At 51.4% G+C, this 27,365-nt stretch overlaps 1 protein-coding gene across 1 annotated transcript; it reads right to left on the reverse strand.

Annotated features, from left to right (window-relative positions):
- Nucleotides 1-25,068, reverse strand: WDTC1 (WD and tetratricopeptide repeats 1). Its single transcript, XM_082296640.1, has 16 exons — nucleotides 24,884-25,068; nucleotides 18,983-19,121; nucleotides 16,560-16,643; nucleotides 15,479-15,525; nucleotides 14,212-14,323; nucleotides 13,603-13,790; nucleotides 12,757-12,939; nucleotides 12,365-12,459; nucleotides 11,133-11,248; nucleotides 9,991-10,066; nucleotides 9,280-9,376; nucleotides 7,736-7,909; nucleotides 4,219-4,454; nucleotides 3,677-3,845; nucleotides 3,076-3,268; nucleotides 1-2,942 (listed from the first exon to the last, which is right to left on the reverse strand). Exons 2-16 carry the CDS (start codon nucleotides 19,088-19,090, stop codon nucleotides 2,745-2,747), a joined length of 2,076 nt encoding a protein of 691 aa, XP_082152766.1. The 5' UTR covers nucleotides 19,091-19,121; nucleotides 24,884-25,068; the 3' UTR covers nucleotides 1-2,744.
- Nucleotides 25,069-27,365: the final 2,297 nt, after the last annotated feature.

Below are 27,365 nucleotides of genomic sequence, written 5' to 3' on the forward strand. Positions count from 1 at the left end.
TAGAACAAAGAATCGTTTAATCGCTTAACCCTTTCTCTTCCAGGGACCAGAGAAACAAGTTTTCTGCTCCTTCTAATGAGGGCAGTAAGGCTCGTGTGTTACCTCTACAACTGCAGGGGCAAAGTTTACGAGATGATCATCTTTAGTACTCGAAAAAGCGAGAAGCAATGGTCACTGCAACACTAAGAGAATCCTAGAGTCTCCTAACGGAGAGCCCATTGCTAGAATACAAAAATAAAGGAGGCATCCCTGCATATCCCAGGCTAGAAAGAGTTAACCAGAAAGAGCAGGAAGAAGCTTTCCCAAAGAGGGGGTTGAAGTAAACAGCAGAGGTCAATAAAGCAACATCTTCTCCTGACTTCCCCAGCATGTTTTTTTCCTTCACCAATAAATACAAATTCCTCGTTAACAAGCGACAAGCAGGTAATCTGCCCACAGCAAGGGGAAAAGGGGCTAGAGGCAGAAAGATTTTTCTCTCCCCTTCTCTCCTATTATTATTAATCTTCTTTTTTTTAACCAAAGCAGCCATTAAAAACAGCAACCCACTTGCAGAGGCAGGGAATCTGGTTGCTTTCACACTGCAACTGGCAGGTAAAAGAGCTGCACTGTCTCACAAGGGTAAAAAAACCCAAAAAATAGCTGCCACAGCAAAAGGTGAATGGGGAGGGAGAGGTCTGTCCTCTTCAGAGCCTTCCATCTCAGTCTCTCAGTTTAAAAATCAAAGTCTGCAGACGTCTACTGAAAGCTGAAAAAAATGTTTGAGTGGGAGGAAGAGAGGGGGAAAAAAAAAAAAAAAAGATGCATCTAGTAGGAAGCCTTAAGCAAAAAAAGAAAAGGGCATACCATGTCAGAAAGTCACCCAAGTGAGGAGAATTTTCTGCTGCCTCTGGGTTTGGAAGAGCAGCAAGTGCCAGGGGTGCACCCCCAGCCAGGTGAACTCAACAGTCTCAGGTACTGCGTGAGAACAAACAAACCTGCCCCAGGAGCTGAGGGACACCTGGCCCAGGTGAGCTCTGCCTCAGCAGCAGAGGGGAGGCTGGTCCTGCCACCACAGCTGGGCAGAGCACACGGGGAGCTGGTCCCTTTGAGGGGCTCCCACAGCACCGGGGCGAGCTCGGGCTTCACCCTGGGACAGAGCAGGCGAGTCTCTGTCTGAGGGGCACCCTCAGGTCCCAGTTCTCTCTCTCTCTGCAGGGAACAGTCCTTGGAGAGATGCTGCCCGCTGACCTCTCTCCCTCCTCGTGTCCAGGACTGTTCTGGAAGGCAGAGGCAGCCCTGGCTCCGGCAGCCCCGCGCAGCCGCGCTCGGCAGCGCCTGGCAGCCAGAGGCAGCCAGAGGCAGCCAGAGGCAGGAAAGGGAGGCCTCTCATCTTTCCACGGCAGCAACAGGAAGACCAGGGATTGCACCACATGGAAGAACAGCACACACACATGCGCGCACACTCCCAGACACACACCTCACACCCCTGGGACCACGGCTAACATGTTCAGACCTTCGGCAGGAAGAGACACGAGACAGCGCAGAGCGGTTCAGATCTCCAGGGGCTCTTTGGTCTTGGTTGATAGTCCTAGAAAAAAACAACCTCCAGAGGTGGTTGTAGCACAGCTGTGTAAGATCTGTGGGGTATTTAGTGTTTGGCAACTGCAAGAGGGGAAACAGGGCTGTGTGTTACAGGAGGGGGAAGGAATGGAAGTACAGTGCTGTGTTTCCAGGTGTGCTCCTGGCTCTGCAGCCAGTCAGGGTGTGGAGAGCAGGAAGAGGAAGGAGGGTTCCTGAGAGGACCACGAATCCATCCAATGTTACACCAACAAGGAGGCAGGGAAGGCCCACCTTGGCCAAGACAGAGCAGCTGGCTGCACAAAAACGCTGCTTCTGACAACTCCAGACTGTAGCTGCATCATTCACGCGGTGACAACGTTCTCAGCTCCCGCACGGGTGACACGGAGAGGAGAAAGCAAACACAGCTACACACCTTGGGCAATGGAGAGGTGCTGTCACCTGCCCGCTCCTCAGCAGCTTTAGCTACACAAGTCCTTGGCCTCTCATCCAACCTGTGCCCATCGCTGTCACCTCCCTCCACGGGCTCAGGGACCACAGGAGGGAGTATCAGAACTGGGCAAGCTCGTCCTGCCCCGTGGAGCTGCTGCACACACCCAGTGCCTTCTCTGATCCCTCAGCTAAAACAGGGGGACAAGACAGGCAACCTCCAGTCCTCAATACAGCACAGCTACATCTGCTGACGTGTCTGAGATGGAAGCCAGAAGAAAGATGTTATGGGACAAAACAGGTGTTTCATGGCCAACAACCATAAACCGGGGGCCTCTAGACAGGCTGGTAGCACAGTCAAGCTTTCAAAATCACTGCAGTAAATTCATTCCATAACCCCTGCCCTAGGTTTGTATTTTATTCAGGAATTTAACATCCCCCCTGCAATGCAGGCAACAGCCCCTGTACCAGATCATACAGCAGCTCTGGAAAAATAATCACCAGTTACACTGCTCACAGACAACTCAAAGACCCCTGTTGGGACTAAATTCCACTAAAGGCAAACCCCGGACTGCACTGCCGGGGAGGAGGAGGAGGAGGAGGTGATGGTTTAGAGACGGCCGCTCCTGCCCCTGCCAGCTTGTCCTACCCTGTGCATAGTGCGAAACAGTGCAGTCATTCACCAGAGAAAGTTCAGGACCAAGGAAACTCGGTTCCCTTTCAGCCAAACAATTAGAGGAAGGAGAGGCAGTTCTGTTTTAGCTGGGCCGGCACTGGACTTGCCCCTCTGAGCTGTCTTCATCATCTGAGCCTCCAGCCCCACCACTGGTCAGTCCTGTGATCCGGTACCCCATGTTCAGCAACATCACCTCCAGCGGGTCCGCGTTCATCCGCCTCTGGTTGGCTTGGGAAGCACCTTCCATGTCCACGACCACGCGGCCGTTGAGGGTCTCACTCTGCAAGACACCGAGGGACAGCACTCAGGACCAAAGAGGGGCTGTTCCCGCTGCTGCAACGGGAGAGCCCAGTAGGAAAAGACAGCAGCAAAGAGCATCCGACGACACGGGAGGCTCTGACTGCAGCTCTTACCTCCGGCCTGGGGTTCCAGAGTCGCACAACCGGGTCGATGCCGCTGGTGGCCAGGAAGCAGTAGCTGGGATGAGGCTGCAGACAGTTCACAATGGACTCGTCTCCCTGCAGCACACGCACCAGGTTGGTGGTTTCCTTCTCCCAGATGAAGAAGGAGCCGTCGTCCGAGCCGCTGACGATGTACTGGGCATTGCTAGGGCAGAGGAGCAGAGCCTGGGTCACACTCAAGAGCCAGGCTCCAGCAGGCTGAGAATCTCATATGGCTTCTACCATCAGCAGGCTGACACCCCTCACACTTACAGATCCACATAAAGCTACCCGTGCTTGTTTCCTGCAACCCCAGGAGCCCTGTTTTCAATCCCAAATGGATTTCTTTAGTGCTAGCCCAACCAGGCCCTTTGTGGATCTGCTCCTCACCAGCTGCTCATGCAGCCACACGGGAGGAGGCTTCCCGCCAGCTTTTCCCAACCCTCCAAACCAGCGTCCGTGTCATTTCATGAATGGGAACATGGGGCTACACGTGAGGCTTTATCCCACAGAACAGAGCACCCTGCTGCTGCTCACTGTGTCCTGCACCCCTGGCTACCACCTGCCAGCATACCTGCCAAAGAAATTGGCCTCTTTGATGTCTGTCGTGGTGTTACAGTGGCCGCAGTATCGGAATTTGTAGTCGTAGCTGCGCTCCCTCAGCACCATCTCGTCCTCAGAGATGGAGTCCTTGCGGCCTGTGGCTCGCAGCCGGATGGGGCCTCCCCCCTTCTTGTCTTCAGCTGGAAGGACAACACGTTTCCCTCAGCACCACTGGGGGAGTTCTAAGCAAACAGCACCCCAGGAGACCCCAGCAGCCTTAGAGAAGAGTTAAGGACAATTCCAGCAGGGAGCTGGGCTCAGAGCACGAGCTTCCTTCCTTCTAGATTATCTCCTGGCTACATCAGACTCCTTTTATCACACTCTCACTCAAGAGCAAACCAGGACCAGGCACAAGGAAAGAACAGGCTCAGGCTAGTTTTTCTGCACAGCAACAATCAATCACTCTCAGAAGTTGGAGCTTTACTTCAGAGGGGCAGTTTAAGGAGGAAAGTCCTTGTGTGCTCATTAGATTTCAGTGTAACCTTGGAGAAGCCCAGGAGCAGCAGCACTCACCGTTATCACTCTTGGAGAATAGGGCAGCATTGATGTCCCTGTCTAGTGCATCGCAGGCACTGCTGTGTGCTTGTTCTGGAAACTTCCCTTTAAAGTCATCCAGACACTCCAGTGCTTCTGCCACGTACTTGAGTTCAAAGAGACAGCGGGCAAGGCGGAAATGGGCCTTCAGGTGGCATGGATTTAGGGATATGGCCTTCAAGCAGTCCCTCAGAGCATCGTAATGGTCCCCATCCCTGAGGAAAAGGGAGCGGTGGATTAGCCAGCCCAAGCAGCAACAGCAAACATTTTCCACTGCTGTTTCCCAGCCCTCATTTCACTCCACAGCTTGTTGTTTCCAGCTCTCTACACAATCCCACACCCCAGGAGCTCACTAACAGCATTTGCTGTGACTCGGGGGCACCACCTGACCCAGCCCAGCCTCCCCAAGGCCTCTGCAGACGCCCACAGGCAGCTCTGGGATGTGACCACACCAGGCTGCCCCGCCAGCCCTGACCTGCCATTTTAAATCCAAGAGAGCAGAGCTCCCTGCTGCAGCACATTTCGGGAAGTCCTTTGAAGATGGAGGATGCAGCAGCCCTCTGGCCAGGCAGCACAGCCCTCCCGTGCCAGGCGGGCTCCCTGTCACAGCTCAATCGTGCCCCTGTGTGGACACACGGCACAGCTCCGGCCCACGGAGCCCCCGCCAGGAGCTGCAGGACTTCCCACCACAAATGCACAAATGTCTCAAGCAGGAGCCTTTTCTCACCTTTACAGGAAAAAACCCTGGAGTTTTAGAAGTGATGTTACAGCAGGCTGGGCCATACTGGGTATTTGTATCCTGTTTACAGCCTGATTCCCCGAGCTCAGGGCTGTGGGGATGGGGCTGTCTCTGGCTGTGCTCTGGGAGCAGGAGGGACTTGTTGAGCCTGCTATGGTGCTCAGCTCAGGCTGGCAGGGCAAGGCTGAGTGCCCAAGGCTCCATTTGATGGTTAATAATAATAATGTTTCATACCTGTAACCTACATGCCCCACTGTGACTGCCCCATCCCTGGAAATGTCCAAAGCCAGGCTGGACAGGGCTTGGAGCAACCTGGGATAGTGGAAGGCGTCCATGCCCATGGCAGGGAATGGGATGAGATGAGCTTTAAGGCCCCTTCCAACCCAAACCATTCCAGGATTCTGTGCACTGTACCTACCAAAGTCCAAAACACCCCCAAGGAGATGATGAATTTGCAGAGCAACAATTTTAGATCACATGAAACCCTTGTCAGGGAAGCACAGGAAGGCTCAGGTGGGAAGGGACCACCGGAGGTCATGCAGGACACCCTCCCTGTTCAAACAGGGCTCCCTACAGCACATTCCTCAGGATTGTGTCCAGACAGTTTTTAAACACCTCCAGTAAAGGAGACTCCACACCCCCTGTGGGGAGCCTGTCCCAGTGCTCTGTCACCCTCAGAGTAAAGAAGTTCCTCCTCATGCACAGGTGGAGCAGGGAAGAGGTGTCCCAGTGACTGGACTTACTAAGGGGAGCTCCAAATCTTGCAGGAGCATGTTTTGCAAACCATTCACCCTGCAGCTCCCTCCTGTCCAGGTGGGTATTGGCCACTCCCCAGCACAGCAGAGGGTGGAATGCCCTGCCCATGAGACCTGCAGCAGGAACAGGACTCTCCAGGGCTGCCTCTGCACACTGCCAGGGTTAATTCAGGACACGCAGCAACAGGCCCCTTTCAGTCAGAGAAAGAGGGAATGCAAGTTACCTGTTAGGGTGACAGACAGGTGTCTCACACTTGCACACCTGACTAGGCTTTTAAACTGCTCTGCCACCCTCAAAACATCCTTCAAGCTCAACTACCAGCGTTGGCAGCCCAACAGACTGGTGTGAAAATGGACATGGTGGGATGTAAAGCAGGCTCTGACTTCTCCCTTTGTTACAGGATTGACTCAGCTTGTGCAGAACTAGAAATCAGCTCAGTACTGCCAACGTGGACTGCTGAAAGCAATCCAGAGGGGGATGCAGTTGGCTTTTAGGAGCAAAATTTCAAAGGGCAGCCTTAGAAGTGCTGGAAAATATGAGCAGCATCTTAAGGGAGATGAGCAAGGGGAGGTTAGGAAATTACAGACCTTCATTTTTTCTTGCTCTCTGTTATTTAGAGAATGAGGCCAAAGCAGGACCTGCAGGGTTCTGAGGGTGGCCTGTACCTGTTCCAGACATCAAGAACACCTCAGAGACACGTGGTGGTTCAGCCTGGGTCACTGTCTGCCTCTCCTCCTGCTCAGTGACATCCCAGCCATCTCCTCCACTCTCCACAAACTATTCCTAGCAGAAAAGTGCCCCTTTTCTGCACCTGGAAGGTATCAGCTCAGTGCTATTTAAATCCTACCCCCTGCATGCCACAGAAACCCACTGTGTCTATGTTTTTCACATCTTCCTGCTACCCAAAACTGTGGCAAAGCAGTAGCTGACACACTGAAAGGTTCAGATGTGCCAACACCCTTCGGGAGAAAGGATTCCTATAAGAAAAATGTCATTCATGAGATCAGCACTCAGCTTCTGTGTTCCATCCCTTAATCCCAACCTATTGTTCTTCTCCCTCTGAACACTGAGGTCTTTTTGAGGCAGCTCCCAAATCTCTGCTATTGCAAAACAGCCAGTAGGCCAGTTACCAACAGTCACAACAACTGCTGGCTGCTCTTTATCTTGGCAAGAAGAGAGGAGAATTCATACTGGGGATTTCAGCAGGGAGAGGAGAAGGATATCCTCACAAAGCAAATGTAGATGAAGGACCACAGCTATTTTAAATATGTTAATGGCAAGTCATGCTACTCAGTCTTACTCTGCTCAAGGGGACAGGCACTAAAATAACTCAGCTGTATCTTGCAGATGCAGCTCTGGCCACTGGTCAGAGCAGACATTACCTACTGCAGAGGCTGACAGGGTGTTTTGCAACCACCAGGGCAGAATCCCCTCCAGACTGCCAGGATCTGCCACCTCCCCAGATCCCTCCCAGAGGTTTGTTTCCAGTCAAAGGGAATGTGGGTTAACTGGGGTAACACAGGAACCACCAGGTCTAAGTGTCTGCAGTGTGAGGTACTTGGATAAAGCAGCAACCAAAGCCACCCCAGCAGCCCTAAAACAGCCTTCTGTCAGGAGATGTTACAAAGCACAGTCACCATTACGTCATGTGTTGACAGCAGATTTAAGAGCCCTTCTTTAATGCAGATCAGAACCACCCAAAGACACACAAACACCCTTGGAGACACCCAGAATGCTGTGAATCAGACGTGGATTTGGGGTTTCTTTTTACACAGGAAAGGGTCAGGATTTCACTCAGCACATCAGCAGGTGAAACAATGGGCTGCTACCAGCTGTGCTCCCCAGAATCTCTCCAGCACAGACAGCTGTGCCATCCCTTTGAGCCAGAGGTGCCCAACTGTGGCTCAATCTGATAACCCCAACCCCGCCCTCACAGAGGGAAACCAGGTCCTTCACCCAGGTGGCCCCTGGGAGTCACCCATGGTGGCACTGCCCCCTTACCACTTGCGCTTCATGTAGGCAGCAGCTCTGTTCCCGTAGAGCATGGCGTTGTTGGGGGCCTTCTGCACAGCTTTGCTGTACAGCTGGATGGCCTGGGTCCACAGCTGGCACGCAAAGGCCTCGTTGGCTTGCTGCTTGATCCTCTCCAGGTACGGGGGCAGCTCCACTTGGGGGCTGCAGGGGAAGAAGGGAGCAGCACAGGTAAGTTGTACATCCTTAACTCCAGGTCAGAGTCTGCAGTGTTTAGTTCCAGCTTAGCTAATGCTTGCTGGACTTGCTAATAAAAGATTCAGGAAAAGGCAAAAAGGGACTCTGAACCTGAAGAATCTGAGTTTAAGAAAAAGGCTTGGTTTTGACCACAGAATTCCAGAATAGTCTGGGCTGGAATACACTTTAAAGCCCATCTCATTCCACCCCCTGCCATGGGCAGGGAAACCTTCTCCTATCCCAGGTTGCCCCAAGCCCCATCCAACCTGGCCTTGGACACTTCCAGGGGCAGCCACAGCTTCTCTGGGCACCCTGTGCCTCCCCACCCTGTGGCAGTCTCACTACATCAGTGTGACCATCATTTGACTGTTTCCATTTTTTCTTCATCTACAGAGACACACTCCAAAATGAGCAGTGGGTATTTTAAGCATCGGACCTCACCAATACATCTTTATTTTGACTGCATAAACAACATTTCCAATCCTCTTTTAGCAGTGCACAACAATGCAAATGCAGAAGCATCTGAGCTCACCAGGCCCATGCTCCGCAACCCAAAATTCCAGCCCCATTCCTGCTGCCGCGGTGGAGGGGCCATCTAGAGGAGAGGAGCTGAAACATTCCACAAAGTGACTTTGGAGGAACCCAGACTACCCATATATGGTATTAAATAAATGCCTCGACTTAGAACCAAATCTCATCAGCTGGAAGAAAAACAGCCAGCAAGATGTGCTGCTGCTGCTGCTTCGCCCCAACTGCATTTTGCTCTTAAAGAAAGAAATCAGCAGGAGCAACAGAAGAGGCTCCATCCAGTCCCAGCTCCCATGCCAGGAATGGCAGTAGTGATTCCAGTGTTGCTGTCACAGAACAATTCTGGCTGCTTTGGTTCAGTTTGCAGCAGGGAAGTGCCCAAAAAATGGCAAAGGGAAGCAAGGTCCCTTCACCCGGCAGCCTCTGCCACTATCAACACACGGTTCCTGTGGGCCAGGAAGCAACCACCACTACAGGACACTTTGCTTCCAGGCCTGAAAAATCATTTCTTAGTTTTGTCCACCTTAACTGATCATAAGAGAGGAAAAATCCTCACGGACAATTTCCCCCAGGATGCTCTTGCCCTGTCTGACTCCCTTTCACAGCCCAGGCACCAGAGGCCAACACAGCCCCAAGGACAGAGGCCACTTGGCGAGCCAGGAGCAGGGAAAGGGGATTTGCACTTCACACCTTTTTGGCAGCACCTCACCCTGGCGAGAGGCAAAGGACAAGGACAAAGCCAGAGAACCCCCTGGAGGGGCAGTTGTGCCCTCACCTGCTGTGTGCCCTCACCTGATGTGTGCCCTCACCTGATGTGTGCCCTTCCCTCGGACAAGCGGAAGCCGTTGCTGTGGAGATGGATCCCATTGGACACTCCATTGGTAGAGGTTTTTCCATTCTGCACTTCTGAAGGTTAGAAAAAGAAATATACAACCATGCTAAATATCAGTGTAGATGATACAAACTCAGGGTTTATTTTACAGCAGGGCCAAGCCAACACAACAGCCCCACTCAGAGCAGAAACAAAACCTCCGTGACTCCACCTGCTCCAGCCGCCTGGATTTGATTTGTCCTCTTATATTTACTACTTCTTGTATTTACAAATCTCTGCAGTGTCCTTTGCAATACAATTCTAGATCAGAAAACCAGACACACACAGAACTAAGAACTCACACACAGCAAGGGCTTCGACTGATTTTAGGCCACAGTTGGAGTAACATTGAATCCTGGAATGGTTTGGGAGGATACCAGCACCTCAACCACTGACAAAGTCTGCTTAATCCCTGAGCACAGCTTTAGGCACTCTCAGCTCACACACCCCCCTCTCCACAGGTCACTTCTGCCCTCACATTTTGTCCCTCTGCAGAAGGATTTTGGAACTCAGGGTATGAACTGCAATGCACAAACAGCCCAGCAACACCCACACCCAGCTTCATTTTCCTCCTGCACCCTGAAAATGAGTCGTGTAGCACAGAACTTCACTCTGCTGTTCACTCCCTTTGTGACAGCAGCACACTTACCCCCCGAAGTGTGGCACTTCTTTGGGAGGAGAAAAGTGTATGGTCGCTGTTTGTACGTCAGATCAAACAAATAGACCTAAGGAAAGGAAAAAAGAGCATGAGACAAGTCTGCAAAACAGAGATGCTCAAGTCAGAAATAAAAAAGGGCTCAGTGGGTGCACAGTTCCCTGTTTGTGTTTGCTATTTCCAGTTTTCTCACTGGCAATCTTGTTTATAGATGGACACACAAGGGATGGCAGCAGTAACTGGGGTGTGTCCCAGGCCAGCCCAGTTCAGAGAATAACACTGAGAAACAGGAACCTGGTCTTACTCCACACCTGCAGAACTTAGAAGATGACCTGACCAACCTGCTCAGAAAGCTTCATAGCTCAATTGAGCAACTAAGATATTTCAATTAACACAGTGATAATGAAGAAACCAAACACCAACTGACACAAAAGAGGCAGGACACTGAGGAAGAGACTCTCTAAGATGGAACCAGTATTTCCCGAGAAACTCCCAGGGCAGTCCTGTGAAATCCTGATTTACAGCTGTACTGGGACAGGAATGGACAGTCCAGGCCGGACCCACGGCTCACCTTCTTCTAAAGGGAGTGATTGCACGTGTGAGAAAGAGCTGCAGAGGACAAGCACAGTGTAACCTGCCCACAAGCAAAGGTCCTGTTTAATCCACGCTGATTAATGCTGTCAGGAGGATTTTCTCATTCCATTGATAGGCTTTACAAAGATCCATGAATATCACCCAGAGCTTAAAATTAAAGCAATCAATATTCCAGGTGAAGGCCTTTGCTTCTCCAAGTTCCTTATTCACTACATTCTATTACAGAAGCAGTTTGATGTTTCAAGAATGAGTTATGAAATCCTTTCTAGGTCAACAAAGGTCAGTTCCAGAACTGGTTTTGTTTATTTTCTTTCTCCTCTTCCAGAGAGTGAAATGTGAATTGGAAAATCACAACAGAACACAGTTTAACTTTGATCAGTGACAGCGTAACGAATATATCCCTAATCCCAAGTATTTAGTCTGAATTAATCAGAAAGCAGTTTAAAATCAATCCCATTACCCACAGAGAAGTTGCTGTACCTATTTTCAAGAGCACACAACAATGTCCAGTGACCCAATGTGAAGCTTTGCTGCCTCCTTACCTGCTCCCCTCCCATGTTGACCAAGAGCTCGGTGCCATCGGGGCTGAAGGTGACGTACGTGGCCACCAGGACCCTCAGCCGGTTGTTGTAGTCTGGAAGCTTCACCGGGAGGTGCCCTGTGAGGAGGACAAGTCCATAATTATTGGCTTAACTCCTAACTGTTGTCTTTGTCCTACCCCAGCTGCTCCCTTTTACAAGAGCAAAGCCATGGAGCACAAGCACCTCCGGGATTTTCCATTTCCCACTGTTTATTGGATCCCTCCATGAGGAACCAGAACACGCATGGTGCCTTTTCACAGGTTCCAGGCATCGATGCCCCATCCCTGGCAGTGTCCAAGGCCAGGCTGGATGGGGTGTGGAGCAACCTGGGACACTGGAAGGTGTCCCTGCCTATGGCAGGGGGTGGAACAAGATGTGCTTTAAGGTCCTTTCCAACCCAAACCACTCTGTGATTCCATGATTCCAACTTTGCACAGCCACCTCCACATGAAGACAGGAATTGTAACTGCCTTGTTAACAACGAGCCTGCAGAACCCAGCAAATCTCAGTTTTAGGGATTCACTAGGATTTGGCTTTTGTGATTTGTGGCCATCTGCAAATACCTCCATCCTCAACCCCCTAATTAGGTTTCCTTAATAAAGCCCTCAGCACAACGAAACCAAAGCTCCTAAATATTCAGCTCACACACAGGTTCTGTTCTTCAGACAGCAGATGTGTTGCATGACCAATTCAGGGGACCTGAGGAATCCTCTAGTGGGACTCATCAGGAGCAGGACTGTCAGAACTGGTCTGCTGAACATGCTGGTCTGAGCTATTTTTTAAAAAAAGAAACAAACATTTTGGGGTAAAGGATAGTAAATAACGAACACTGGAGAAGAATGTCATCTAGATTGCTCAGATACTGCATCACTGATTCTTTATCTGCAGGATGAGGACAAGTCACTTCTGTGCCAAAAAATTTTGAACAGCAGCTTTGCTGGGACCAACTCCAGCAAAGCCTTTAGAGCCCAGGTTATATCCAGTCCTTGACTTTCCAGTAAGAGTGACAAAAACTCATTTATGCTGGACAAGAAGCAGCAAGGCTAGCTCACCACCCCAGTGAAACAACCTGCAACTCCACGGAACATCCCACAGAAGAGATCTTCTGAGCAGGGGGTTTGTGTGTGATGGGCAGAACTCTGCTTCTTCAGGCAGTGAAGTCCCCCCAGTCACCCCCAGTGCAGGACCCATACCTGCCACGTAGTACTGAGCTGCCCCGTCCGGGAGGGGCTTCTGCCGGTCACAGAACGTGTGCACTCCAGCTGAAGGACTCTGCTTCATGCTCTTCCTACCCACAGAGAGGAACAGCCTTATTACAACCACAGTATTCAACTGCTGGAAGCCTGATCTACACCGGCTTTTCTTGTCCACCCACGAGGACAAGGCCTCCTGCCCACACAGCTGTGGGGTCACCAGCCTCACACCACCCTGATGTACTCATCAAAAAGACTTTGGGTGATAGAAAAAATGGAGCAAAACTTCCCAGAAACAGGTGAGTGCTGGACCCCTGCAAGTCCCTCTTCCCATCAGAGCCCTGACCAGATTCCTGCACCAGAAATGTGCCCCCAAAGCCAGGGGCTGTTACCTGTGGTTGTGGATCATGCGGATGTCGTAGAGCCGCACGAAGGGCCCGCTGGCCCCCACGGCCAGGTAATTGTTATCCTGGGGGTTCACTGTCAGGCACTTGGCCTCCACCAGCTGCCCACAGTACTCAGTCAGGTCGATCAGGACCTCGGAACGTTTGCTGTTCTCCCGCAGGTCGTACTGCCTGCAAAGGGATGGGAGTGGGGCAGACACGTCATGGGGTAACAGCAGGAACAGACTCATGGAATGGCCTGAGCTGGGAGGGACCCACCACGATCATCCAGCCCAGCTCCTGGTCCTGCACAGACACCTCAACAATCCCACCCTGTCCCTGAGAGCATTGTCCAAACACTCCTGGAGCTCTGGCAGCCCTGGGGCCGTGCCCATTCCCTGGGGAGCCTGGGCAGTGCCCAGCACCCTCTGGGGGAAGAACCTTTTCCCAATATCCAGCCTAAACCCCTCCTGACACAGCTAAGAGAGATGACACCAAGGACATGAACAACAGTCATTGGTGCCACAGGTTACTAGAAGCACCTCAGTTCAACACACACTAGGCCTCAGTATCAGGATAATCATTAAAAGCAGATCTATAATGTGCACAGATTTATTCAAGTTCCAAATTTAGCTCCCAAGTCATGACCTGTTCCTTTCCTGGCCACCCTTTCCAGCAGTGAGGAAAATGGAGGAGCTGAGGAGAGTATGTATGACTCCCCAAGATAAATCTTTCCAGTTTTAGGGAAGGCAGAGATGAGTTTAAGGTGCTTAGTACAGAGACAGCCTCTCTTCAGGTCTGTGCACAGCACACATTGTGATGGTTCCCACAACCAAACCAACTGGAATCCTGTACCTGATTAACCCATCTTCTGCTGCACTCCAGAAGGTGTTTGGCCACATGGGAGCCGTGGCAATCCGCTTCACTCTGTTGGTGTGATCTCCAAACATGTGCACGGTCTCCTTGACAGTCAAGTCGTGGACGTGCACCTTGGAATCTGCAGCTCCCGTGATGAGGACCCGATCCCCCGAGTGCGGCAAGAACTGCGGGAGAGGGATGGGACACTCAGGCTGGAGGAGCACCGAGGCTGCTGACATGGACACCCTGGCAGTCATGGAGCAGGAATTCTGCTTCAGGAACATGAGCTAACCCACGTTATTCCCTATTACACAGGCAGCGTGCACACTCAAGAGTCACCAGCCACAGCAGGACACAGGGGAGTGTCTTTGTCACACATCCCACTTTGCTACAACCATTTCCTTCCAATTCACAGAGAGAATAAGCCTGGGAGCTGCATAAACTGAGTGCAATATTAGATTTAATCCCTTTTTCCCCATAAGTAGAAATATTAAACTTTTTGGGGGGGGAAAACTGCTTGCAGGAAAATGTTTCCCAGCAAGGATTTATCCTTCTGCTGCTCAGGTTGCTGCTTCTGTTAGCTGCTCATTCCTTCTAACCACATACCTTGACAGAAAAGATGTTTGCAGTGTGTCCTGTGTGCATAGAAAGGAGTTTCTTGTGGTGCAGAGGATCCCACACAATGGTATGCTGGTCATCAGAGCCAGAGGCCAACAAGCTAAAAGGAACAGGAGACAAATATGCACCATGAATTCTTCTGTTCCACACCATGCCCGGGTCCGTGGAGCTGTTTGACCGCAGACATCCATTAACTTAATTCAGCCCTAAGCAGCCCATTTCCTCTCTTCCTTCAGCTCTCTGTCCTTGCTGCTCACCGTGCACCCATCCCTTCAGCCAGGTCAAGGAGCTAAAGCAGACAAATAGCCATTCCACGGAAAACACAGCTGACTGAAGCACCTCACCCCAATTCCGATGGGAAAACAGGAGTGTTTGCTCAACAACAAAATGCGGGGCCTCCGCCTTCCTTATTACCCTGGCTGTGTTAACTGCTCCACATCATCCCTGAAGCCCAGCCAAGGCACTCATTCCCAGGCTCTGGATGTGCCCAGGCAGTCCCAGGGCTCATGGGGTGAACCACAAACTGCTTTTTAAGTGCAAAGCCATTGCAAGGTGCTCTTGGCCTTGTCCATCCATCTGCATCTGAACCAAAGGAATCTGGCATCTGCAACTCTCAGCTCTTTTGAACTTAGATCTCCCTGTAGCCATTCTCTTTCAAGCACATGAAATTTTCACTGGTAAATAATTCTGAAGAGTATCAGAGGGCAGACTTTGCATGTTGTAAGAGGCATGTCCAGAAATACCCCCTCTTCCTTCCATCCACTCATTTCTCATGCAGAAACTCTTCATTCCACTTAGTTAATGGAAGTGGCTCTTTAGTTTCCCTCTAAAACTGCAGAGGAGTGAATTCTCTACCTCCTTGCCTCGGATATTTGTCCCTCAGCAGCAGCTTTTAACAGCATGGTGAAGGGGGTGGGGAAATGTCACCACCAGCTGGGCAAATCCTAAAGATCCATTATAATCCATAATACCACTTAAGAGAAGAGAAGAGAAGCAGCCTTCAGTCTCCACTTCTTAGTCTGACCATTTCCCTACTGAACTCACTAAAGGGGCATTTCTAATAATATCCAGATATATTTAACAAAATAAAGCTTCTTTTGAAGCGTGAGCTCTACTACAGCTCAAATTCTGAGCTTGAGCTCCACTTTACTAGAAATGGGAAGCAGCTGCTTATGATAAGATGACCTACATCCTACTCTTGGGAAAACCCGGGGTTATGGCTTCGTTGATCCCCCAAATGAAGCCACATACTTACTCTCCTTTTTCATTCCATTCCAGACAGTTGACACACCCGGAGTGACCCTGAGGGAAGGAAACAAGGGAAGATGGTATTACTCAAACTTCAGATTTATCAAACAGAGCTGTCCTAAGACAAGGCCACAGCAAGCTCCCCACAAATAACAACTTGTTCCAATAAAAGCAGAGTTCTTTATTTTTTTATTCCAACCCTGCAAAGAACTCCACACACTTGGTAGATAAGCTCCTCCAGAAAAGAGAGACATGCTAGAGCAGCTGGGGTAGAAAAGGCAAAATGAAACAAATAAAAAAAGGTAGTGTTGAATAAAATGGCAGTTTAGTCTCAGAGGCTACAGCTGAAATCCCGCTGTACGCACGGAAAGGTGACTTTGCTTCCAAAGCCCTTGGCTAGGCTGACAAATTACATGTACAGGCACTCTGGGAACACAGGGAAAATGCACTTTTGATAGCTCTGTTAGAAGCACCTTGCTGCTGGGTGACTACATCATCCATCTTCATCCACATTAACCAACCTGCACCAGGATGTGGGGGAGTGTTGAGCAGCGTTTGATATGGGCGATGTGACTGAAAAGGGGGACAAAAGAATCCTTTTCTCCCCCAAATCAAGATAATTGATGTGTTTGAGGTTGGCTCAGTTGGGTAGAGCAGGGTGTTGATAATGCCAAGGTTGTGGGTTTGACCCCCAGACAGGCTGTTCACTTAAGACTTGGCCTCAATGATCCCTGGGGGTCCCTTCCAACTCAGAATATTCTGTATGATCTTAAAATCTTTTCTAAGGTATGTCAGAGTGCACTACAACCTGTTCCTTAGGGATCCCATTAGAGCTGAGTATGCTGAACAGCTGACAATTGTCTCCTTCAGGGATCAGTGCTGGGATTAGGTGATGCCCACCCTGCTAGGGTTCTCCTGCAGGCGCACCAGGTAGTGCAGAAAGCTCATGCAAGCTCTCACTGAGCTACTCCTGGTTCTAATGCAGTTTGGGGGACCAAGAAATCAGCATTTACCTCACAAAAGTGAATTTCATCCTCTCCTGCAGTGAGGTGCACACCAAGGAGCTGGTTTGCTCTCTGGACACTCACCTGCAGCTCAGCCTCCAGCCCCAGGCGGCGGATGAAGGGGTCGGTGACGTGGTAGTGGCGCTCGAAGCCCAGCGCTCCCCTCTCCTGCAGGGCCAAACAAGCACCACACTGACTACAGCAAACACAACACTCCTTTTGCCCTTCCAGAGAAGATTCTTCAAGTTTAAAAATCACCCCAGGTACTGGGGTGCCCACAGGTCCTGTACTGTAGTAGGAGTCACAGAATCCCAGAATGGTTTGGGTGGGGAGGGACCTTAAAGCCCCTCCAGTGCCACTCCCCACCATGGGCAGGGACACCTTCCACCATCCCAGGTTGCTCCAAGCCCCGTCCACCTGGCCTTGGACACTTCCAGGGATGGGGCAGCCACAGCTGCTCTGGGCACCCTGTGCCAGGGCCTCACCACCCTCACAGGGAAGAATTCCCTCCCAAGATCCATCTAACCATGTCCTCCTTCAGCTCAAGGCCATTCCCCCTTGTCCCACCACTACACATCCTTGTGACAAGTCCCTCTACAGCCTTCCCATCCTTTGAACATCTCCAGGTGGGCAGATCATAATCTTTGCCCCTGAACTGATTTTAACCAGTGCCAGGCTCCAGCTGGGAAGCCAAAACCAGCTCTGAGAGGCCCACACTGAGGCAGAATGAGCTGACCCTACTTTGGGCCTGAAACAGAAGATACAGAAGAACCTGGGATTGCCTCTTATTACCCCTTGGCAAGGATTTCAGCAGGACCTCAATCCTGAGGACAGCAGAACTGGAGCAGAGCTGCTCAGAAGAACTCTGCCATTGCCGAGCCTGTCCCAAGGCACCAGCACCATGGGGCGAAGAAATGGGGAGTGCAACTGGCCAGCTTCCTTTAGGGATGGGCTGTTCCTCAGCGAGGCAGCGGGAGCTGCAGAGCCACGGCACAGGCTGTTCCAGAGGGATGGGAACAGCTGCCACAGAACTGCGTCAGTACAAATGAAGGTGAAGGAAAGCAGGACAGTTGTTTCCCCTGTGATCTCACAGGGCTCACAGATGCATCAGCAGATGGCTCTGATGAAAGAAGGCCAACTGCAGAGGCAGGAATGAAGGAGAGGGAATGCAAGTCAGATTCTGGATGGAACATCTAATGTCCAAGGAGATTCTTCCCTAGGACTTGACCCAGCTGTGGTCCCATTCCAAGCCACACTCATCAACTTAATCCTTCCTCATCAGCATTTCGAGGTGGGAACACCAATGTCAAAATCACCCTGCTGGTGCCCAAAAAATCACCCTGCTGGTGCTCCGAGCACATCAGCAGTCCCAGAGCAGACACACAAGTGCTGAGTTCCCTTCCCAGCCCAATGTTCAGTAATGAACTCCACACACCAAAAGCTATTTGAAGACAAAATGGAGACAGACATAAAAGGATTGGAGGCAAAACAAACCAGGCTTTTTGTAGGAGCTTCCATGACAAACTTCAAACCCCTTGATGTATTTTTGTGGCGAGCACTCCTAAAGCACTGCAAGGTGCTGCAGGTACAGTTCTGTGCTACTGCAGCCTCAGTGGCTTTGTGAGGGCTGTGGGGTAGGATATTGCTTTTCCTACAAGGAACTGCCTGACTTAGCAATCTTTCCAAGGTCACACATCAAAGTCTGACAGAGCAGACAGTGTGAGACAGTCCCAGGCTAAGGCTCAAACCACAGAACCAGCCCTTCCTTGTTAGGGCAGCAAAATAAATCTTTGCACATGGATTAAATTACAAGCTTATAACCGAGTTTGGTACCAAACTGCAAAGTGAGCACTCGAGCTCCCAGTTCCTTATTCTGGCTACTCACAGATCCTTTTCCTGAATGCTGATTATCAGCAAAGCTGCAAATGATTTCAGGCCTCTGAGTCCAAGCAATAATTGCCTATTGTGTCTGCTGCAGCCAGTCCTTTCACGTTGATATTCCACAAATGCAGCCATCAGATGACTGATCCCACCACTGCACAAGTTTTTTTTTCCCTACACAAAGGAAGCAACACAGCACTCTCTAAAGAAAAGGAGACAGAGAGGCTGTGACAGAGATCATTAGCTTTACTACAGTCAGAAATACCTCTGATGGCAAGATCACACAGGGAGAACACAGAAAGCAGAGAGGGAAGCTGGCTAAGGGCCTTTGTGGTGCCCAAACACAAGCAGCTCTATTTCTCTCTTCAACTCAAAGGGAACAGAGCTGCTGATGGCAAACCAGCCCAGGGAGAGGAACTGTGCTCCTGTCATGCCAGACTTCATCCCAGATCTCCATTAAGGACAGCGACAGGTCCTGCGTGTTTGTTCTCCTAAGCTCCTTACAGGGCTTATCAATATGTAAATAACAGAGATCTCTTCCCAAGCAAAGGCAACACCAGGAGTTTTTCCCAATCCAGCGCTGACTCCACCTCTCTCCACCCAACACCAACAGGGCTCACACGTACCTTGATCTGCCTGTGGATGATGTCTCTGGTGATGTTGGCTTTTGCCATCTTCTTGCAGTGGGGCAGACGAAGAGAAGCTATGGGAAGAGCTGCTGTGCATCCAAGCATCCCAGCCGAGCCAGGATCCACATTCAGTTACCTGGACAGGACAGGAGGGACACAGGCAGGGACACCACACGTTAGGCCACTCGCAGTGCCAAGCTCTGCTTCCCAGAAATAGTGGTGGCTAAGAACTGAAAAGTTTGGAATAAAGGCTCCTGAAGGAACTCAAGGAAGGGACAATGGAAGAACAAAGAATGTCTGACTCAAGGCCATTCCCAGTTTGTGGAGAAATTCATGATGAGCAGAATTCCAGGACTACATCGGCCTGGAAAATCCATGTTCCTATCCCAGCAAAGACCCTGTGGGTCCACGGCAGTGTCCTGTCCCAGGCTTCCTTCCCACCATTCCATGACCACCACGTCCAAGGTCATGTTTCCCAAACTCTACAACCAACAAGGGTTACACTGTGAATAAACACAGCATCGGTGCTTTTGGCCACCTCTTCTCTCTCCTTTGCTACATTGGATTATCAGCAAAACAGCCCTAAAATAGCCAAAAGGGCATGAACGTTCCCTGGAAATCACAACAGCCAACCACGAGGTGACAACTGAGCACCTAATTACCTCAGCAAGAGAAAAGGGATGACCAGTTAAAATTGAATTTCCAGGAGAAACTAAGAGTTTTGCACACTCTTAATGGAGTTTAATGTACTAACCTAAATAACTGAAAGCCCATGGAATTGGCTACTCCTGCTAAAAACCATTCAAATTGCACAGAGATGGTCACAACCCTGAGCTGGACAGGCTGCCCAGCAAAGGATCAGTCAGTCCCTGAGAAATGCTGTAATTCCCCCAATTTCCATCCCACAACCTGGCCCATTTAAGATATTTCTACAGCTCTCTTTAAAAAACCAAAAAGAATAAAAATTAAATTTCAAACACCCATTTTGTCCTATGTAACCCTCTAGTTTTAAATCCTCTTTAAAAACATTTCCAAGCAGAACAAGCCAAAATTTTCCTCTTCTATATCAGGAAATGCTGATTCATTGAAACAAGAGCATTTCACAGAAACGCTGCAACAAACAGGAGTCCTGGCAAACCTCATCTGATTCTCTGCTGCCACAGGAGGGCTCCCACTGGCCCTCCTGTCCCACCCTGCCATGGGCAGGGACACCTTCCACTATCCCAGGCTGCTCCAAGCCCTGTCCAGCCCAGCCCCAGCCACTTCCAGGGATGGGGCAGCCACAAAAACAACAACTTCCCTCGGGAATGACTCCCAAGGACAGGAAGGGGAGGAAGCAGCAGCATCTGGGCACAAGGGCAGGTGGATCTGCTGACTCTGCAGCTCCTGAGAAGTTTCTGAGCTGCTTCCCCAAACTTCAGGAGAGACACGGAGGGGCTGGAGCGTGTCCAGGGAAGGGAACGGAGCTGGGAAGGGGCTGGAGCCCCAGGAGTGGCTGAGGGAGCTGGGAAAGGGGCTCAGCCTGGAGCAAAGGAGGCTCAGGGGGGCCCTTGTGGCTCTGCACAAGTCCCTGACAGGAGGGGGCAGCCGGGGGGGTCGGGCTCTGCTGGCAGGGAACAGGGACAGGAGGAGAGGGAACGGCCTCAGGCTGGGCCAGGGAGGGGCAGGGTGGGCAGCAGGAACCTGTGACCAGTGACTGGTGGCAGTTGCACAACCTGTTCCAGGGAAGGGACTGATCCACTAACCCCAAGTCCATCCTCAAAAGACACAGGGACAATATCCCAGCACATCTCACACCTCAGTCTCATATGCAGCCTTCCACTCCTCTTACTGCTTCCCTACAACATTCCCAGCTCTGCCCACAGTCTCCCCTCTCCAGGCAACATTCAGCTTCCTCCTCTTCTTCCCTGCCGGGCAGATTTCCTGTCTTCCTCTTTGAGAGCAAATGAATTTTGTTCTTAGGACCCCAAAGAACTATGCCCGGGCCAGGCAGGCTGTCCCCTCCCGACTGACAAACACCCCACTGCTCTTTTAGGAGTCTTTTTGTCACATTTCCTATCTCTACTTGTGGCTGATTTCTAATCAGCTCCTTTCTCTTCCAACAGCACCAAACAACCTCAAGGACACATGTGAAAAAATGTGTGTGCATGGAAAGGCCCAGATCTCCCATATTCAGCCATAATTAACCCACATCAAGAAGCCAACTTAGAGTTAAATAAGTCACTGCAAAACCATTAATACCCTATAAACCCACTGCATGAACAGGATGCCCAGAGGGAAGGAATATCCAAACCCCCCAAAACCACCACTCCTTAACAGACCCGAATTCCCTGGTTTTTCAACAAAGGCTCCTCTGTGCCAGCATTTTCTACCTTGTGGAACTCTGACACCCACCCTGGCCGGGTGAGAGCAGCAATACACAGGAGCTGGCTATTTCTGGGAGTGGTTTTGGGATTATTGATGCATTGTGGAGCTTCCCAACTCTGGACAAGTCACTGCTGGCTGTGGTAACTCAGAGGTGGCCCCAGCAGAACACTGTAGCGCAGGTCTCGGGAGATCAACACATCTTAACTTTACTTCTTAAAAGACACAGGTGAGGAAAGCAGGCCTTGGGTAACAGGCTTGGATAAAACCCAGCCAAACAGGAATGAGGGAGTTTAAGGTGTCTCTCCATCCAGGAAAGTGCTTGATTTGGCAACTGGATGGTGCAAAATGCTCAAAAGTCTCCTGGATCTTGTGCCTTTGCTTGGCCAAGAAGGCTCCAAGAGCCTTTCCTCCTTTCCCTTTGCTATTTGTTGCTGCTCAACAGGTATTCCACAACTACAAAGGCTCTGGGAACCTTTAAATTATCATGGAATCACAGACAAAGGATTAAGAAGCCCAAACTCTCATTCCAGATCCCATTTTGAGCATTAGCCACAACTGATCCCAGTCCCAGACTCCCAGTCCCCATGGATATGACAGTTACCTTGTTCAAATATTAAATAAATAAATAATAAACAAATAAAATAAATATTAAGTGTTCTTAACACTAAAGACTATTGACCCCACCACTGTACAGATCCAGCCTCCAGTTACAAACTGACCCTGGAACAAAACACAAAATCTCCCAAGATTTGTAGGTCTCCTGCAAAATACAGATAATAAAAATCAGACAAAAATAAACTGTGCCTCCCAATTTCTTAGACACAAAGGCTTCCAAACATGAAGCCCCTCCAAAGAGCCTGTCTTTGTCACCACCAAAGGAATTGGGAATTCCTTGGAAATTTCCACCATGGAAATTGGTAAAGAATGTTCCTCTTTAGGCAAAACCACTGTGCAAATTCTGCTCTAACCCATTCTTGCAGCTCCTGGCTTTTAACTAACCCTGCACAACCAGCTCCTGGTGGAATGAGGGATTAAGCCCCAGCGCAAGGGACGGTTTAGGATAAATCTGCACTGCTGCTGCCAGGGCTGACTCCACAGGCAGCTGCACTCTGGCTCCACGCAAGAGAGGATCCCATCCCTCCCTGCCTCTGTGAGTGCTCCAGGCCAGGCTGGACAGGGCTTGGAACAGCCTGGGCTGGTGGAGGGTGCTCCTGCCACTGCAACAAGATGATCTGTAAGGTCCCTTCCAACCAAACCATTCCATGATTCCGTGACTTCTTTGGGGTTACTCCTTAGATGACACCAGGGCACATTTCTCTATCACCCTTCAAGGACAACTTTCCCTCATCCCTCACTGCTCCAAACCTACCTGGAACACCCCAGACAGGACAAAAACCTGGGATCCAGTAACAGCTGTCACCTCATCCAGTGACAACCTCTTCTCAAAGTGCTCCCTGGAGCTCACAGAGGATCAGCCCACCTGCAGCCCCCTGCACTTTCCTCCTGGACTCTCCTGCTGCTGCCACATAAAACTCCAGGGCCACAAACAGAACTTTCGCAACACTTGGCCTTTAAATCCACAGTCAAAAATTAACAAGGTACAGATTTCTGTGGGCTCCAAATCTGGCAGGCTCTGTTTACACTGACAGTCATTTAAAAGCCCCTTAAGCTCCTGGGAAAGTACACTTCCAGAGGGTACTCCAGGGCATGGGGAGGAACACTTGCTCCAGGTCTGGAAACAAAGCCTTAACAGTGATAACACAAATAATTCCATCAATTTAACACCAAACACTCCCACCACAGCTTGGATTTGGGGGATTGCTCCTTTGCTGGATTTCCCTCTCACAGAACCACCTGAGCACCTCCCACCCACAGCAACACAATGACAGAGACGGGCTCTGCACAGGGGGGTCAGAGCCCCAGCCCCCTTTGGAAAAGCTCCATCCACCCCAAGGAACTCCACAAAGCAGCAGGCCTCCTGAAATCAGCAGTTTTAAACAAGCAATCCATTCCTAACTGCTTGGATGTGCCCAGGTTTCTCAGGCTCCAAACTCAAGGTCATTGGGAAAAAGCAGCACTCTGCACACCACGAGCCTCTGGACACACAACTCATCCCAAGGGAAGACTCCTTAGACCCTTCCCTTCAGCATCTATGAATCATTTCAGCCATCCAAACACCACCCAGAACCCACCTCAAGAGGCTTCTTTATCCTCACAACTTATTTCCCTGCTTTCTTTACCTTGACTTTCCAAGAGGTCACAGATCAAATTAAAATATATACATGTAGATAGGAACTTTTTTTTTTTTTTTTTAAAGAAACCTGGAAAACCAAGAGGGAATGACCTGGTTAGCAGTAAACACCTTGCTAAAAGAAGGTTTTGCTCCAGCTGAAGGAGCTGTCAGGAGCAGCAGTGGCTGGCCAGGACAGATGGCTGGAACAGGGAGCCAGGAGAAGAGGTGAGATGTGAACCCTGACAGAGCCAGCACGAGGGGACTGTCAGGGAAACTCTGACACACTCAGGCCACACGGTGCGTCCAGCTCAGCCCTCCCACTGGAACCCTGCCTCTCCCTTGATCCCCAGCTGACACATCCACGGGAAAAAGGGAAGATGCCAGGCAACACCTCAGCCCCGCACAAGCAACATCCCAGTGCCAAGTCCCACATGGCCCAGCAGCTTCAGGAAGGAAGGAGTTTAACTGGCAAAGGAGGAGAGGCTGATCCCCTCTCCAAGGAAGGGGCTGCAGGCCACCCACCAGGGCAGAGCAAGTTTCTGTGAAGGCTTTAGGAAGGGACAGTGGGCAGAGAAGGGAGCAGAGCAGGGTCACACCCAGGAAAGGGGAGAGGAATGTGAGGACAGGGCAGTGCCAGGGGTGGGAGGGGAAAGAGAAGCCAAAAAGCAGGAGCTGTACCTGGCAGGGGGCGGTACCAGCAGATGATGCAGGGCTGGGGGGAAGAGGGGCCGGGAAAAATGGGGGTGAGGGGCTGGATAAAGGAGAGATCCTTAAAAGGAGTCAGACTCCTCGGGGGAATAAGGGGGCACCTGACAGAGCCTGGGGTGCGGGGAAATGTCAGGAAAGGGAGGTGAGGGGGGAGAGCTGAGAGGGAAAGGGGTACATGCGGATGTAGCTGTCAGGGAAGGGGTTTGAGGAGTACAGCTCAGAGGGAAGTGGGCACAGGGCGGGCAGCTGACAGGGAAGAGGGTAGAGGGGCACAGCTGACGGGAAAGAGAGTACGGCTGTCAGGGAAAGGGCAGGAGGTGTGCTTTACTGGGGAGGGAATGGGGGGATGCAGCTGATAGGGAAGGGGGCACAGCGGGGAGAGCTGACAGGAACGGAGCACCAGGGGCCGGCTGACAGAGAAGGGGCCCAGCAGATGTAGCTGCGAGCGAAGCGGGCACAGGGTGTAGCTGACAGGGAAGGGGGCACCGAGGGGCGGCGGGCAGGGAAGGGGATAAGGGGGGGGGGGTGTCTGACAGGGTGGAGGGGCCGCGGGGGCGGCGGGGCCCGTCCGGCCCGCGGGGGCCCGTTACCTGTCAGGCCTCCCGGGCGAGAGCGCAGCGGGCACTGGAGGTTGCGAGGCTCCATCCATGCGGGGCAGAGCGGGACGCAGCGCAGGGGCTGCGGCGGGGCCCCGGCCGTGCCCCCCGCCCCCGGCCCTGTTTACCCCCGCCAGCTGTCCGGGGCTGCGCTGCGCCCCCCGCCGCCGCGCGCTGCGCATGCGCCACGCCAACTGCGCAACCGCCCCCCCCCGAGCTCCGCCGCGCCCCGCCCCGCGCAAAAGGCGTAAATCCCGTTCGTGAATGCCGCCCCTTCCTGCCCGCCACCGCGCCGGAACTGACAGCTCACCGAGCCAATGGGAAGGGAGGAAACCGTTCGTGAGCGATCCGCCAATCGGCGTTGAAGGGGCGGGAGCGTGGCGGCGCGAACGGGCTGCTGGGAGATGTAGTCAAGGAGGGGGAGCGATGGCCGCCGGCTCCCCTTCCGCAAAGCTGGGCTTTAAAGCCCCCTGGGCCCAGCCCGCTCCACAGGCGGCTCCGGGTGTGAAGCCGGCTTCGGGGACGGTGGAGGGTCTGGAGGGGAAGGCATAGGCTGAGGTCACTCCGTTTGTCCAGCCTGGAGAAGAGGGGGCTCAGGGCACAGCATATCAGGGTCTGGAGCTTCCCTGTCCCCGGAAGGGTCCCGTCCCACCCCTGCCATGGGCAGGGACCCCTCCCACTGTCCCAGGCTGCTCCAAGCCCCGTCCAGCCTGGCCTTGGACACTGCCAGGGATGGGGCAGCCACAGCTTCTTTGGGCACCCTGTGCCAGGGCCTCGCCTCCCTACAGGGAACAATTTCTTCCCAAAATCTAATCTAAACTTACACTCCACCATCTTAAGGCCATTCCTCCTTGTCCTGTGACTCCAGGCCTTTTAAGTCATCCCTTTCCCCCTTCTTTGTCGGCTCCTCCAGGTACTGGGAAGCTGCAGTGAGGTCACCCTGGAGCCTCTCTTCTCCAAACCCAGTCCTGCCAGCCTTCCCTCGCGGGAGAGCTGCTGCATCCCTCTCAGCCTTTGCTGGCTCCTCAGGATGTTCTGTGATTCTCTGCCCTCTCCACAGCCCGGCTGTGACCGAGCCCCTGCAGGAAAAACTCATCCCAGCGCTTGTTCTTTGGAGCACAGCTCCAGAGGTGAAGGAGCAAGAAGCCGCTCGTCCAGCAGCGCCAAGCTCGGGTTTGCTTGGAAAATAAAACTCCCGTGGAAAGAGCCAGGGGGTGGCAGTGTTTGCAAAATCCTTCCCTCTCCTTGTCCTCCCCGCGGCCACTGGCCCTGGGGACACTGAGGACAAGCAAGTCCAGTCCCAATTATCTTAATGAACCCTCCCAAAAAGAGGATGTAAAATAAATCAAAACTTAGCAATTCACCTCCCTGTAATTTATTTCCACAATTAAGCATTCCTGAAGTCTGTTAATAAAGTGTAATGAATAGTTTAAATTTTCATTTGGAACTTAATGCCTTGGCTCCCAGATAATCCCAGCTGCACGGCAGAAGAAAATTGCTACTTGCTTATTCCAAGAGAAGGAGGAAAAGCCCCTTAAATCAGAGACATCAGGTGGAAGCCTGAGGACTGTTCCTTACAGCTTCAGCCTCCTAAGGACAGCTGCAGTGATTTGTCTCCATCTTGCAAGTCGTTAACCTATTCAGCTGTTGTCAAAGTTCTTTACAGAAGGTAATTGTTAATTGTTGCCTCTGCATCGGTCCAGACTCTTTAATTAAACAAATAATAATCGGGATCCATCCTCACAAAAGGGTTTTATCTTCTTTTCTCAGATGCCATCCCCATGGGGATCCAAAGCTCCGCACAGAAATGAGGCAGGCTTCGGATGTCCTTGACATGGAAGTTTTTCTCTCTGATGGAGAGAAAATTGGGGCACAGGAGCTTGATTTTTTTCTCAAGCTGGTGACAGGAATGACAGGGCTGGAGCCACGGAGGACTTGCTGGTTCTGACTGTCAGACCCAGAGCTTCCTGATGCAGTCTCAAAGTTGGGGGATGCAAACAAGGTGTTCTCCCAGCAGCGCAGCTCCTGCGGGACAGCCACACCTTGGAAAACATCCTCGTGGAACAGAGCTGTGGCGTTCCAGTCCAAGGAAAGGTACAGGGAGCAAGGGATAAATCTGCCTGAGAGCTGCCCTTGCCCTTCTTACAATCTTGGAGGGAAAACAATTTAAGTAACACAAAAGACATTTTTAACACTTTCAGTAAATACCTGTCTCCTTTTCTATCTTTGACCTATGCTGCAAAAAAGAAAAAAAAAAAGAAAATTCAGTGTAAAAACCCCACAACTTGCACATAAAGTTCAATTTTACACCCTGTGCCATGGTTAGGACATCCCAGGGTGAAAATGGAGTCTCACAGACATGGATTTTACTCTGTGAGTGGTTTGTCCTGCAGACACCTGGCACTGGACTAGGATTTGTTTGCAGGTTGAAACAGTCAGGCCAGACCAAGGAAATTTCCTCTCGGTCAAGAATCTG

Source organism: Coloeus monedula (genome assembly GCF_965178545.1).
Source record: "Coloeus monedula genome assembly, chromosome: 24".
Classification (NCBI taxonomy): Eukaryota; Metazoa; Chordata; class Aves; order Passeriformes; family Corvidae; genus Coloeus; species Coloeus monedula.

What these genes read in the sequence shown, in the direction of transcription:
- WDTC1 (XM_082296640.1), bottom strand. Translation starts at nt 19,090, where the DNA reads ATGCTTGGATGCACAGCAGCTCTTCCCATAGCTTCTCTTCGTCTGCCC. An exon ending in TCAACATGGGAGGGGAGCAG is followed by an intron (nt 10,067 to 11,132) that starts GTAAGGAGGCAG and finishes TCCTTTCCTTAG; the next exon opens with GTCTATTTGTTTGATCTGAC. An exon ending in GAGGGAAGGGCACACATCAG is followed by an intron (nt 7,910 to 9,279) that starts GTGAGGGCACAC and finishes CTTCCCCTGCAG; the next exon opens with CCCCCAAGTGGAGCTGCCCC.